Source organism: Hordeum vulgare, chromosome 2H (genome assembly GCF_904849725.1).
Source record: "Hordeum vulgare subsp. vulgare chromosome 2H, MorexV3_pseudomolecules_assembly, whole genome shotgun sequence".
Lineage (NCBI taxonomy): Eukaryota > Viridiplantae > Streptophyta > Magnoliopsida > Poales > Poaceae > Hordeum > Hordeum vulgare.
This window is the reverse complement of record NC_058519.1, coordinates 601,731,769-601,745,514: the sequence shown is the minus strand read 5'-3', so window position 1 is coordinate 601,745,514 and position 13,746 is coordinate 601,731,769. Positions and strand designations below refer to the sequence as shown.

The window sequence follows — 13,746 nt, the reverse complement described above, 5'->3', positions numbered from 1 at the left end:
TCGTACGCAAAAGCATATCATCATTGCTTGCATGGCATTGCACAACTTTATTCGTGCTAGCAAGTTAAGTGACAATTTTTTTGATAAATGTGATGTCGATGATGAGTATGTACCTCCGGTCCTACGACAGGAAGTAATACCAACACAAGCAGATCCCGTTGAAGAGGATGATAATGAAGAGACCATGGATACTATTCGTAGTAGGATAGCAGATGGTTGTCTTGCGATGGCAACATAGGTTAGTTATCTTTGATGGAGGTTATCATCATGTGAACCATATGTATATTTTATGGTATATTTTATGGTGCATGTCTTTTGTAATATTATTACAGGATCAATATCTATTTATGGGAGGCAACATGAAGTATATTTGTTGAATCTGTATATGTTAGTCATAATTGTTCTCTGCAAAACGGTCGTTCAATTGCCTACTACCAATGTAAACATCACAATTTTACGATCAAGTTGCACATAAAAAAATGACTCATTGTCCAGGGTCATTACACACAATTCATAGTGAAATCTACAGTTTCACAGTTGTTTCAGCTAAATAGCTTCCAGATTTTCCACAACTAAAAGTTCACAACAGTTTTTTCACAACTCACAGCTCACAGCTCACAGCAGCTTTTACAGAATCTGCAGTTCAACCAAACACAGCCTTAGTCCCGGTTTGTGACACAAAACAGGACTATAGGTCTAAATCGAACCGGGACTAATGATGCTCGTGCCCACCGGCGGCTCCTAGCCGTTGGAACCGGGACTAATGGTTATATTAGTCCCACTTCAAAACCAATCCGTGACTAAAGGGTCAAACGAAAGGCCTGTTTTCTACTAGTGATTACAAGGCAATTAATGCTAATAAACGGGGAAGTTACTAGAAACGGCAACTTTAACCATCGGCGTTACTGGTAACGTGAGTCTTCAATGCTCTTCATGTGATGGGTTAAGTCCTTAGCCGTTGCAGCCTCTTCGGTGCCTTCTCCTCGCTGTAGTCCGAGTGTCATGATGTATCCGACTGGCGCGAGGGGATCCAAGTGACTCTAGACAGGCCGAGTGACGGTTGCTGAACCGAGTGAGGTCGAGGCTGTCTTGGTGACTTTAAAGACAATGATGTTCGTAAGGGGTCATAGGTAAACCTAAGGAAGCACGTTTGTAGGACTACCCTAATATCCAACCCCATCACTTGGCGTCTAGCCCTTTGTCACGTCAGGTAGGCAACGGTTAGCTGGTCATGCAGGCCACGGACTAGAGCGACCGTGACGTTTTTTTGTGCAAACCAGCACTAGAGATTTTGACGCATAAAAAAAAGCTAGATTCAGATTTATCATACCTACTAATAAAGCAAATAGTGCTTCTTCCGTACGTCATCCAAATTACCCTTAAAGTTGACTAAAATTACCCACCAATGCCACCTATAAGTCATAAAAAACGTTTCAAACAGGAAAATCTTCGGACTGGGCCTGCCCATGTAGGCACCTCCTATATTACGCTCTGTGCTTTGGAAAAAGATGCAGCACACATGTTTGGGCCGGCCCATGTGTGGGTGCCTGTTTTTTTAGTTTAGTTTTTTTATTTTTATTTTCAGTTCCATTTTGTTTTTCTACTTTAAATAATTTAGAACTTCAAACAACTTTTCTCAATTTTAAGAAACTGAGAATTTTGAAATAAAATATTCAAAAAAACATAATTTTTTTGAGAATTCAAAAACTACTCAGGAGTTTTGAAAAATGTTTGCGTATAAAAAATGTTTAAACTTTGAGAAAATGTACATAAAATAAAAAAAGTCAATGATTTTAAACAAAAGTCCGTGTAAAAATCTTAAAAACAGTTCGTGCCTCTGTTTTTAGTCTCATTTTTTATTTTCATTTTTCTGTTCCATTTTTTAGTTTAAATAATTTAGAACTTTGAATTTTTTTTGCAATTTATAAAAATGGGAAATTTGAAATAAAAGTTTGAAGAAATAATAAAATGCTTGTGAATTCAAAAAATGCTCAGGATTTTTGTAAAAATATTCGCATATTCAGAAAAATGTTCATAATTTTGAGAACAATGTTGGTGAAAACAATAAAAGTCCATGATTTTGAAAAAAAGTTTGTGTGTTATTTTTTGAGTGCAATTGAAAAAAATGTTTGCTAATTCAAAAAATCTTGATGCATTTCAAGAAATGTCCAAAAAATTTAAAGACATAATATGATCAGCATTATTGGAGATTATAATTGTTTTTCTCCCGTTGCAACGCACGGGTTCTTTTGCTAGTTTATTTTAAATAAAGTTGATTCCGGAATTTGTTAGCCTAAAGGATCAAAAATAAAAAATTCTCCGGCACCACATGATCGTAGATCTTTCCCCTACACGCATGACTCCATAAACGAAACGACAAATCTCCAATACTACCTTGGTCGTCGGAAGCGGCCGTAGACGGATTCATCCAAGTCCACGCCAGCCACAATCTCTCTGCCAGTGTACTACCGGGTACTGAGTACTGACTACTGAGACAATACGCGACCCACCCTTCGCCGTGTCCACCGAGCCGGGACCGACGTACGCACACCAGCAGTTCGTCCGTCGCACCACGACCTCACGCTCGCCTATATAGGCACGCCCCCACTTCTTCTTCTTCCCTCAGACCAGCGAACGCCAGCCACGAGCGAGAAGCTAGCTAGAGCGCTTCAACGTACCTCGAAGCTAGCTAGCCAGGCACCATGGCCCGCATTGCGCCGCTCGTGCTGGTGGCGCTGCTCTCCGTGCTGGCCGCGCCGTCGTCGGCGTGCCCCAGCTGCCCTACCCCGGCGACGCCTCCCCCGCCGCCGCCGCCGAAGGCGACTCCCCCGCCGTCGTCCGTGCCGTGCCCTCCGCCGCCGTACTCCCCCGCGCCGACGCCCCCGACGCCGGCCACGCCGACGCCGTCGTCGCCGACGGGCAAGTGCCCCGTGGACGTGCTGAAGCTGGTGGCGTGCGTGGACGCGCTCAACGGGGTGGTGCACGCGGTGGTGGGCGCCAACGCCAGCGAGACCTGCTGCCCGCTGCTGTCCGGCGTGGCCGACCTCGACGCCGCGCTCTGCCTCTGCACCACCATCAAGGCCAAGGCGCTCAACGTCAGCCTCGTGCTCCCCGTCGCCATCTCGGTGCTCGTCAACCAGTGCGGCAAGCACGTGCCGTCCTCCTTTCAGTGCCCTTCATAATCCGCTCCATCCATTGCAACCACCACCTGCATCCTCATGCATGCGGCTCGGATGTGTATCTACTTCGTATGTATGGATGCCTGAGGGTGCACCGCATCAAGGTAAGTTCGTATACGGAATATGTTATGTGGCATGTGTAATCTATGTATGCATGGCTGGCTAACTTCGGTGTGGAGCTGCGGACAAACATTGTATAATTGTGTATCAAATACTAGTATATACTAGTACCGTGCATAATTGCATATACATATATATATGTATGTATACACGTGTGAGTTGTGGTGTTGGGTGTGTAGCATTCGTTTTAACAGTTATGAACAATATAAAGTGATTGTAATGTGTAATGTGTATGGAGCTTTTTTGTTTGTTTGTTTGATTGTGTATGGAGCTTCTAGCATGTATGCATGTCTTCCTTTTTGTGGAAAATGTTACGACCCCAAATCTTCTTCGGCATGAAAACTCACCATCGACTCCATGTGGTCGTATTTGTACTTTTCATCCCTTGATAGGCTGGTTTCATGACCGAGTCAATGACGTTGGCAGCGATATGATTTTTCCTCGCGTTCATATGAAAAAGTCTAATTTAAACCTTGAAGTTGTATTCATCGGCGTAATGAACCCAAATCAATATCCCAATCGATTGCGTCCTAAATTATACAAATTCACTCTAAATCGAACACTCACATCGTGTCAACTGTGATTCGTCTGGTGCGCCGGCCCGTTACAGAATTTCATAATTTGTACATATATTAAAAAAATGTTCCTGTTGCCAAAAATTCTTTAGAAATTGAGAAAATGTCTGCAGTTACAAAATTTTGTTTGGAATATCAGGAAATGTTCCATTTTTCAAATGTGTTTTCAAAAATTCAAAAAATGTTTACGGTTTCAAAATTTATTCAGAACTTTATAATTTGTACATATATTAAAAAAATGTTCCTATTGCCGACGGGCAGCTCATCCCCACCGTTTGACACGTATCGGTACAGTTATAAATTTTAAAAAAATGTTTCAAAATTTATGTCGAGCTACAACATCCCCACATGCGGTCGCGGGCATGGCACTGCCGCACTGCACGGCTTGTCCTTGGAGCTTCATCCAGTCTGGTGTCAACGGCTTGGTCGAACTCTCTATCGGTACAGCCGCACAGAGCGCCGACATGGTCGTCTGTCTCTAGCGTCGACTGTCGGCTGACTTGGATTAAACGAGATGAGTTGTCTCTCGCGCATGAGGCTGGCCATAGTGAAAGTATCGTAGCTAGTATCATAATCTTAAGACTAACAAACATGCTGATGTGACATATAAGTAAAGAAGACAGAGATGGTTAGAGTAACATAGGTAGATATCGTATCATGTTAAATGCTATGCTAGTATGTGTCATGCATGTCAATAAATGAGATCATTTATGATACTAGTCTATGATATTATGCACTATAAAGTTAGTATCATACCATAGTATCATATGCATGATACTACTATATGATACTCTCCACTATGAATAGCCTAAAGGATCTAGACTCCATGAAGTGGCGGGTTGCTGATCGATCCTGGGCTGCGTAGTAGTCTCAGTCAGGTACATGTCTATATTTTTGTTTGTAGAAAATTTTGGATGTACATTTGTACACCCATGACCTGTGCTGGATCCGCCCCTGTCCTGCAGTACAGATCAATGGGCCTCCTAGCACGCAAAACATTTTCTAAATATATAATAAACATTTTGACAACACACAGTGAACTTTGTATAATATTGGAGAAAATAAAGAGTAACAAAAAGAAAAATAAATCAGAAAATATTCAAGCATTACAAAAAATAGTATGTGGCATTTCAAAATATATTTGTGTGTAATTTTAAAATGTATGTTGCATTTGGAAAATAATCACACATTTTAAAAAAATGTTTGGGATATTTCTAAAAATGTATACGATGTATTCAATCAAAAATTGAGGGAACGTTATTTTTTAGTGATGTAATTTCGTCTCTATTTTTCGGTTTGTACTATATAAAGAATGGGCCTGACTGGACGGACTGGGCTGGCCCAGTCTTTTTCGCGCGTGCACCTCGCTACGCAGCCCAAACCCGGTCACGTCAACAATTCTGGTTTGGCAAACGAACTCAGGGTTTTTTTTAGACCGGAATTGTATTGTTCAGTATGCAATGGACAGGGATTTTAACGTGAGGGTTCGTTTGGCCGAACTTCTATAAATTCAGGATTTAACTTGAACTTTTTACGTCTTCGTACCATCGGGGGCCTTTTTGTATTGGAATGCAAGAAGTAGGAAACGTAAAAAATACGACAACATTCGCCTTAAAAGCAGAATGATGACAAAACCAGGATCCAGACATCATGAATATCTATGGATTGCTACTGGGTAAAATTCTAAAGCTTGGAATCCTCAAAACTTTTCATGAATATCTTACGGTCGAAAGGCAAAGAGGCCCTAGACAAGAAAAATGATGACAGGAGACAATAGGGGCTGGCATATAGCTGTCACAACTCACTGCAGTGAAACGTCCATGATCCATGTACACACAGATGTCGCATCGACAACAAGTCATGACATTTTTTTTTCCTTTTTTTTCAAATGTTGCCATGACGTCCATGATCCATGTACACACAGATGTCACGTTAAAAGTTTTCACTTGTTTCTGAACGGCCTGGAGTTGAAGTGAGCAGGTTATCTATCTAGATCCCACATCTTGTTCTGGGATGGGAAAGGGAAAACCCCGATATTTTGAAGAATCACCGACGAAGCTCGTACACATCACCATCTGTTTCCCCCCAAAAATATTGAAGGGCACAGAAAATTGATTTATCAAACTTTTCATTCAACAAGATCGGGCTGAGCCAGCACGTAGATACGGCAATAAAGAATGTAAAACAGATCTGCAACGTCCATGCAGGCATCACAGAGAGCACGATGTTTTACATGTCCACGACACGTGGCTCTCACTGGCAGCAAATACTGGCAGTCCACAAAATCCAGCAGAACGTAACAAGATATGGATGCTGACAACAAATGCCACGATTGGAGATTCTACATATATATCCGTTCATACAGCGGATGTTTTGAGTACAGGGTTGGCAGACCAGTGTGTTACCATATAGAACAATATAAAGCAAAAACCAATACAATTCACTCTGTTAAGGCACTTCAAAACGGAACAGGGGAGGCTCAACGCGCTAACTGCAATCAGGCAAGGATGTTTCAGGCGACAGCTTGGAGCGCCCTTTCGAAGTTATCCTCCGCCGACGTGGTGGTCTTAACTAGCACGTGATCAGGGTGCGACAGCTTCAGCTGGCTGCACAGGCATAGAAAGATACAACTTAGGAACAAGATATACTTGGTTCAGTTCATACATAATATAGTAGGTGCCCTGAACTCTGAACAGTTTTAACTTAACAGTCTCGATGTGATAACCCAACCAGTCATGATGATAGATTGGCAGCATCTAAGAAAACTAGTGGTTTTCTGGAATCCATGTGGAAGAACAGTTGGACTGCAGGACACAGCCAATGTAGGTCATTCTCAAGTTGCTGAGACGGCCTAGTCAGGATATGTCCGATCAGGAACAAGTGGCCACAACATGACCCCAGATATGCAAAATCAGGATAAGAGGCCAAAGACATGGCAATACTGCAAAAGACTAGACAGACAAATATTCATCCAACGCAAAAAAGAAGTATCTCGTATCAATCACTCTGTGGTCCTACTCTTAACACGTCTTGCAACTAGTACAGTTCATGGTCCTATGCTAGCTGGAGCCAGTCGTACAATTGCTAGCACTTGAATAGAAGGTTGAGTTATTACTGTTTACAGAAGATGATACTAACCAAAATTCAACGTCGAAATGATTGTGCACAAGAACATTAGATCACCAGAATCGTATTTTATGATGCTTACTTCCATTCTCGATGAATTATTTGCAAGTACTAGTCATGAACTTTTAGTAAGTACCAATGCACAACTTTACCCTCTAACACAAGTAGGTAGAAACTATAATAAGCATGAATTCTGAAGGGTTGCAGTATCTAATGTTAATTATATGCTCCCTCCGTCCCAAAATAACTGTCTTAACTTTACACTAGCTCTAGTATAAAATTGTACTAAGTTTAAGACGCTTATTTTGGGACGGAGGGAGTATTTCTTAATGTTATTTGCTAATAGAATTCCCACTTTATAACTTCTAAAAAATCGAATATGTAATCTGCATGCATCCATCAAGTAGTATTTTGCAAAACCACTTCAACTTGCATATAGAATAACCCGCTTGGCATGGTATCAGCCAAATAAAAATTTCCGACACCGATCACCTAAACAGCATCAGAAAGAGGCACAAACTGTGCAGCGGATTTTGTAAAACCACTTCAACTAGCATATAGAATAACCCACTTGGCACGGTATCAGCCAAATACCAATTTCCGATACCAATCACCTAAACAGCATCAGAAAGGGGCACAAACTGTGCAGTGGATGCCTGGATGGTCACATTCTTACCTGAAGTATCGGGACGACGGTTTGCCAAGGTGGAGATTACATACAATAAGATTGGCAAGAGTTTCAGGATCCTTTGCGTCCTACAACAATTTAAGCTGTCATTTGAGTATTTATCTTGCATACTTCTGAAATTCACATGTGTTGCAGCTTGTCCTTCACTTGGAAGGAGGATCAGTACTAACCTTGTTTAGGGCTTCAAGCAATAGAGTTTCAGCCTCCTCAAAGCTCCCCATATGCATACAGCAAACTGCCTTGCCATTAAGAACCATTCCTGTCATAGGGTACTTCTCAGCAAAGTCCTGGAATATGAGATAAGCTTCCCGGATCTTAGAGCCGCCCTGCACCATAGAATAAAATGATGATACTCCTGTTTCCATAGACCAATACAATTTCAACACTTCACCGCACTGGATTGTGAAATACTGAAATTACTTACAACAGCGATATCAAGCCAAGCATTTGCTAGTTGTGTCAGTGTATGGTCCTCGTCAGTTTGTTGCATGATCTTCAGTTGCTTGTCAGCATAATCTGAGCGGTGCATCTTAAGGAAGATCTGGACGTTCAGTGCATGCCTGAAACCAACCAAGCATCAACAAACAATATTAACTTTCAAGTATGCAGAAGCCTAACAATCACAACACATAACAGAAAATAATGATCTGTGGATCTTGGAAGAAGTAAGCAAATTAAAGATACAAGGAAATAAGCTCTAAAAAATTCACATTTTAGCATGATACACACATATGCTACAGGTGATGGAAGGATGTAACATAATATGGAAAACAGTGTTCAACTACATAACTGAAGAAATAAATAGTACAAACAAGATTTCAGAATATGCACTTATATAAAAAAATGAATTTTCAGATTGGAAACCAAATAAAATAGTTTGCCACTATCATAGGGTGATCAAAAAAAAAACATGTACTGATGTTCACTCTTGAGTACAGTTTTGCAACAATCAATTCACTAAAGGAAGGCTGAACCATCTAAAGGCATAGGGAAAAAAGAAACTAACAGGTCCAGAGTTCCCCCAGTATGTGTGTGCTTGAGAGCCTCGTTGTAGTCTTGCTCATGCATAAATATAATTCCAGCAATCAATCGCAGAACAGGATTGCTTCCTATGGCTGAATCACTCAACCATTCCTTCAAGCTGGAGATCGCACCTTCCTTCAAAGTTGCAGAAAGTAATAATAATGCATAAGCATTTCAGTGTATCCAAAGAAATCTAAGAGAACGGAAAAAAGTTATTAGGGTAACACACATTACCACTCATTTTCTTATGTTTAGCGCCAGCAAAAAAAAAATTAGTGTGGCATGCAACAAATAATTCAAGCGTTCAAATGGTTAAGTACTTCCTCAGTCCCATAATGTAGGACGTTTTTTAGCACTACACTAGCGTCAATAAACGTCTTACGTTATGAGACCGAGGGAGTACATTAGAAGTATATTATCATTTTATTCACTGGAACCTTGGTATCTGCGTCCATGCTTTAACTTTCCTGGAATGGTGATTATTTTTGCTTCTGATTTGAGGAGAAGATGAATTCAAAGATAAGAAATACCCCATGCAATATTATCTGACCCAACAACATAAATGCGACAACATTCAATATCAGACTAGTCATTTGGGCGTTGGTAAGAAGAAAAGGTATCTGGAAATGGTTATTTTATACCGTTAAATTGCCCTCATATAACAGCAGGACTGAATCTAACAAGTTCATTCCTCGTCAAACATTTAAACAGAACATTTATATTCTTCTAATTAAAGGTCGTGCAGCTTAGCTGCACTTCATATTATATCAAACTTCTGCAACACTCATCAGAGCTAATAGGTCTTGCCAAAAATTGAGGTTGCACTAGCAATTCTACGAGGCAGCATGTATAAATTCTATCCTCATGAGTCATCGCCCTATGTCAGTGGAAATGGCGCCACCGGATCTCTATCCCCAGATCAGATCACTGACTGTAACCGTGACAGATCTAACCAGGCCTCAACGTCCCAGATCCAACCCCATAAAACAACGATCAGGAACAGATCAGGGGCGACAGATCAGATCCAGCGCGCTAACCTTGTCTCCGGTGAGGTAGAGCGCGAGCAGCTTGACGGCCTGCAGCGACGTCGCCGCCGACGAGTCGATCTCGCTGATCACCAGCTGCACAGCATAACCACCCGCCGATCAGAGGCGGTCACGGAGACGCAAGGGGCGGCGAGCGCCATTGGTAGGTATTTCCTACTAACCTGGTAGGATCCGAGGGCGATGTAGGAGCGGAAGACGATGACGTCGCGCTCGGCCGCGGCGTCGGCGTCGAGGCCCGGGACGTCGCTGTTGTTGATGGCGGACTGGTAGGCGCCGAGGTAGAAGAGGTTGCGCAGGTTGAAGAGGAGGTCGGGGGTGGCCATCGCGGGGAGTGGGGGCGCTGCCGGCGACGGGGTGGGTTCGACGGCGACGCGGGGAGGCGGAGTGGGAGATCTCGAGAAAGAAGAATGAGTTGCTTGGGTTCGGTCTACGGGTTTGGTACTGTGAATGAGGACGAATATGGGGAAGGTTATAACTGGGCTCTAATTTCGGGCCTAGAGTGGGCACGTAGAGGCCCGTGTGCAATCTGATAGATAGGCCGGAGTTTCACTTATTTGGAGGAGTCGGGCCGCAGAAACTAGAACGTGGCCCAGCCCGATATGAATCCAGTTCCATGACGGACTCCATACCGACCACGAAGAGCTAGACCTACTAAAGCCTACAAGTTTACTAAACCTTCCAACTAATCTAAACATGCCCCCTCTGATTTTCAGGGACTAGTAAGTATGCACGTGCAACACGTCTCGATCAAAGCAGTGTGTGGAATTCATGTGGTATTGAATTCTGAATTTGGTTTAAGATTAATTAACTTTCATGTAACAAAGTTATCCTGCTTGAAATTTCAAGCTTACTGTGTACTACCCCCTTCGTTTACAAAAAAGATCAGTATAGAGGGAGTTCTGTATACAACTAATACATATGTCCGTGCGTTGCAACGGGCTCCTCATCTCTGTTGTAACGTCCCCAAGGACACGGCAGCCTCGATGAGATTAGAGCAGAATACAAAATAAATGTTGTATGGCTCGTATAACATATATAATATTTTAGATCATGAATAAGTTAATAGATCCATTTCCTAACTTTATGTAAGAATCATATCTGATGTTGTATGGCTCGTATGTCAATAGTAGTTTGTGTTCTTTACTTGGTATACATATCAATGCATATTTGAAATTCGAATGCTATTAAACAAACAACATTGCAGAAACGAAAATCTTACCAAGCCACCAGGGAAGATGAAGACTGAAAAGTCTGAGAAAATAAAATAGTTTTTGGATATCAACCTTTTTCTTATCTTTCACTCGAGCAAACGTTTTGAGAAGCACTGGAATGATGTAGATAGGGACTTTGATTCCAAAGTACTGCAGTAAACATATGTCGTATATTCTAAGGTTGCACCACAGGTATTCAAAGTAGAAGTTCCAATATTACACTCTGTTTTTTTAATAAAAAAATATGTCATTTGGTCTCTTCACATCAAAAAATGCCTGGCTTGGCTTCAAACTGCATTTCTGCATGCATGATACAAATACTTTATTTTTGATATATAGACACAGTTATTTTCAACGACATCTGAAGGAAAGTCTACAACAAAAACAAAGACAACTTGGAGACAGTTTTAGATAAATACACGGTTGATTCATTCAAAGTAACTGAATGAAACACCGAAAGAAGGGGAAAATATCGACACAACCAATCCCATTGAGCAACATGTGCCCTGTTTAAATATCCTCTCTCTAGTCAAACAGTGAGCACACCAAGCAACGATGAAGATTCCATGAATCTGGAGTAGAAGCAACTTCTAGATAGTATTCATCGGCTAATTGTTTTACCTAAACAATCAAAGCATAGTACTTAGAAATAAGCCAACAAATGTTGACGTGTTGGCTTTCTAGCTCCACGCCACCGCTTGTGACCTTGCGGCTACCAGAAGCATATGGACACAACGTTTGCGGCCGGAGGCGCTTTTCGAGCGATTATGCCATAGTAGAACAGGTGGATGCCTGAAGTGTGGAGGAGTAGCAACATGGAGCAGGCACGGCCCAGCCGAAGCATAGACGGATGCGCACCCGGGGGCATCGGGGCTTAGCGGCACGCGCGCGCATGGCAAAGTGTTCGGCGTCATGGGAGAAGCAGTAGCTTTTAAGCAATAGCTGCCTCCACTCCACCTGTCGCTCCCACTGCGCATGTACTCCACGTACAGCCACACTGTTATCGCCATAGTCTTCTTCCCTGCCGGTGGATGAACTGGCGGATCTGACGGCTTTGGCGGCTGGCGCGCTTGCGTTGGGGCAAGCTCATCCCCTACCGTGTCGCCTTCTTCTCTTGCTGACCGCCGCCAGAACAACGTGTTGTCCCTTAGTCGCCTCCTCTCCTTCTGCGAGCGGTAGGGTGCGGCGGCCTGCGGTATGGGCGTCCGGCGGCCATCGGCGGGGAGGCGGCGGCGGCATGCGGCAGGTTGCGGCAGGCGTCCATCGGCGGGAAGGCGGCGGCTGCGTGCGGCAGGCGGCCACCGGCGGCGGCGTGCGGCAGGCTGCCGGCGGGGAGGCGGCGGCGGCAGCGTGCGGCAGGGTGCGGCAGGCGGCCACCGGTGGGGAGGCGGCGGCAACATGCAGCAGGGCGCGTCGGCGACCGGCGGCGCGCAGTGAGGCGCGGCGGACGACGGGCTGGAGGTGACAGCGGACTCGAGGTCTAGATGGGATCGGGAGGCAGGCTTGTGCGAGTTTTTTTTTCTTTTCTATTCGACATACCTGTTCAGGTTGACTTAGTATGAGGACTGCGGGTTAAATACCTAAACCTTCAGGGGCCTTTCTGCAAAACAGCCACGGTGGGTTTTCCGACAGAAGCGATAGCCTCTTTATTATTAGGTAAAGATAACACGTGAAAAATAGTGATAATTTCATATAATAGCAACTATGAAAACCATAGAGTTTCGAATAACAAAAAAGAATGATAAAAAGGGAGGTGAACGACGGCAGGGAGGAGACCGATGCTCCGCGTGCACGACCTAGTTTGCCAGTGACCGACCACCCCACGTGCGTCCATGTCCCCCGCGACAGCAACTTGACAGAGGACGGAGCGGTTGATCTCCTGTCGGTGTCACACGCAAAACTAAATCGCGGAAAGAATCAGGACGGGAAGTTGTAGTTTAAGGACTCGTTCGGTAATTCACGAGCTTCTTAAAATTTAAGAATCTACGGAGCATCTATGCAGCCGCTCCTCAAATTTGAACTACAACTGTGTCCGCTCCGGGAGCGGAGCCGAGGGATGGTGAACGGGCCATAAATAGAAGAATAACTTAATAAAACATCCGACCAACCAACACAACACTCCTGGTTTCACTTCCAGAGGCATCATCTTTCATAGCATTTGCAGAGTATGTCCATGCAAGGGCAAAATGATAAGTAAAAAGCTCAATAACATCATACCTTCTTTGAGCAGGTCTTTGAGATAATTCCAGTTATGCCCTCTAAAGTCATGAAGAGGAAAATAGGTTCACCTCTTTCCCAAAGATATCACACTTGTACTCCTTTCTAGAGTAGCACCAAGAACAGTGACCCTATTGCAACCGACCATTGAAGAGCAAGAACAGTTGCCCTTGCATCAACATCCTATACATAAAAAAGAGCAAACATACATAAGTGCTTAGTGCATTGCTGCATGTCTTCACACCAAATCGATAGTTGGGGAGTGTTCAAAATACCATACCCAGTAAACAACAAGGTTAGTATTAATGCCAGCACCATTTCTTTGCCCTGAACATACAGTCTCTGAACGGACGGGCCATTCCCTTCAGGCATACAACAATGTAGCTGTTGTTCTTTGGGAAATCAAGGTCATGCAATTGCAAATGTGCAAGAAATCCATGAGATAAACCAAGAATATTGTTTGATTTCTTGTGAGAGAAGATTTTATCATAGTTGTCTGCCTGTAGAAAGTAGATGAAAACTTCAGTTACAAGGATAGAATAAAGTGATGGCGGAACTTGA

General features: G+C 43.3%; 2 protein-coding genes across 2 annotated transcripts; one reads left to right on the top strand and one right to left on the bottom strand.

The window, feature by feature from the left end:
• The first annotated feature begins 2,610 nt into the window (after window positions 1-2,610).
• Window positions 2,611-3,526, top strand: LOC123427632 (36.4 kDa proline-rich protein-like). The gene has a single exon (XM_045111713.1). The coding sequence runs from the start codon at window positions 2,703-2,705 to the stop codon at window positions 3,180-3,182; it is 480 nt and encodes a 159-aa protein (XP_044967648.1). The 5' UTR covers window positions 2,611-2,702; the 3' UTR covers window positions 3,183-3,526.
• A 2,655-nt stretch (window positions 3,527-6,181) lies between these two features.
• On the bottom strand, window positions 6,182-10,198 carry LOC123427630 (coatomer subunit epsilon-1). The gene is made up of 7 exons (XM_045111711.1): window positions 9,919-10,198; window positions 9,749-9,832; window positions 8,695-8,846; window positions 8,113-8,248; window positions 7,859-8,014; window positions 7,677-7,756; window positions 6,182-6,480 (listed from the first exon to the last, which is right to left on the bottom strand). The coding sequence occupies exons 1-7, from the start codon at window positions 10,078-10,080 to the stop codon at window positions 6,387-6,389; spliced, it is 864 nt and encodes a 287-aa protein (XP_044967646.1). The 5' UTR covers window positions 10,081-10,198; the 3' UTR covers window positions 6,182-6,386.
• Between the last annotated feature and the right edge of the window lie 3,548 nt (window positions 10,199-13,746).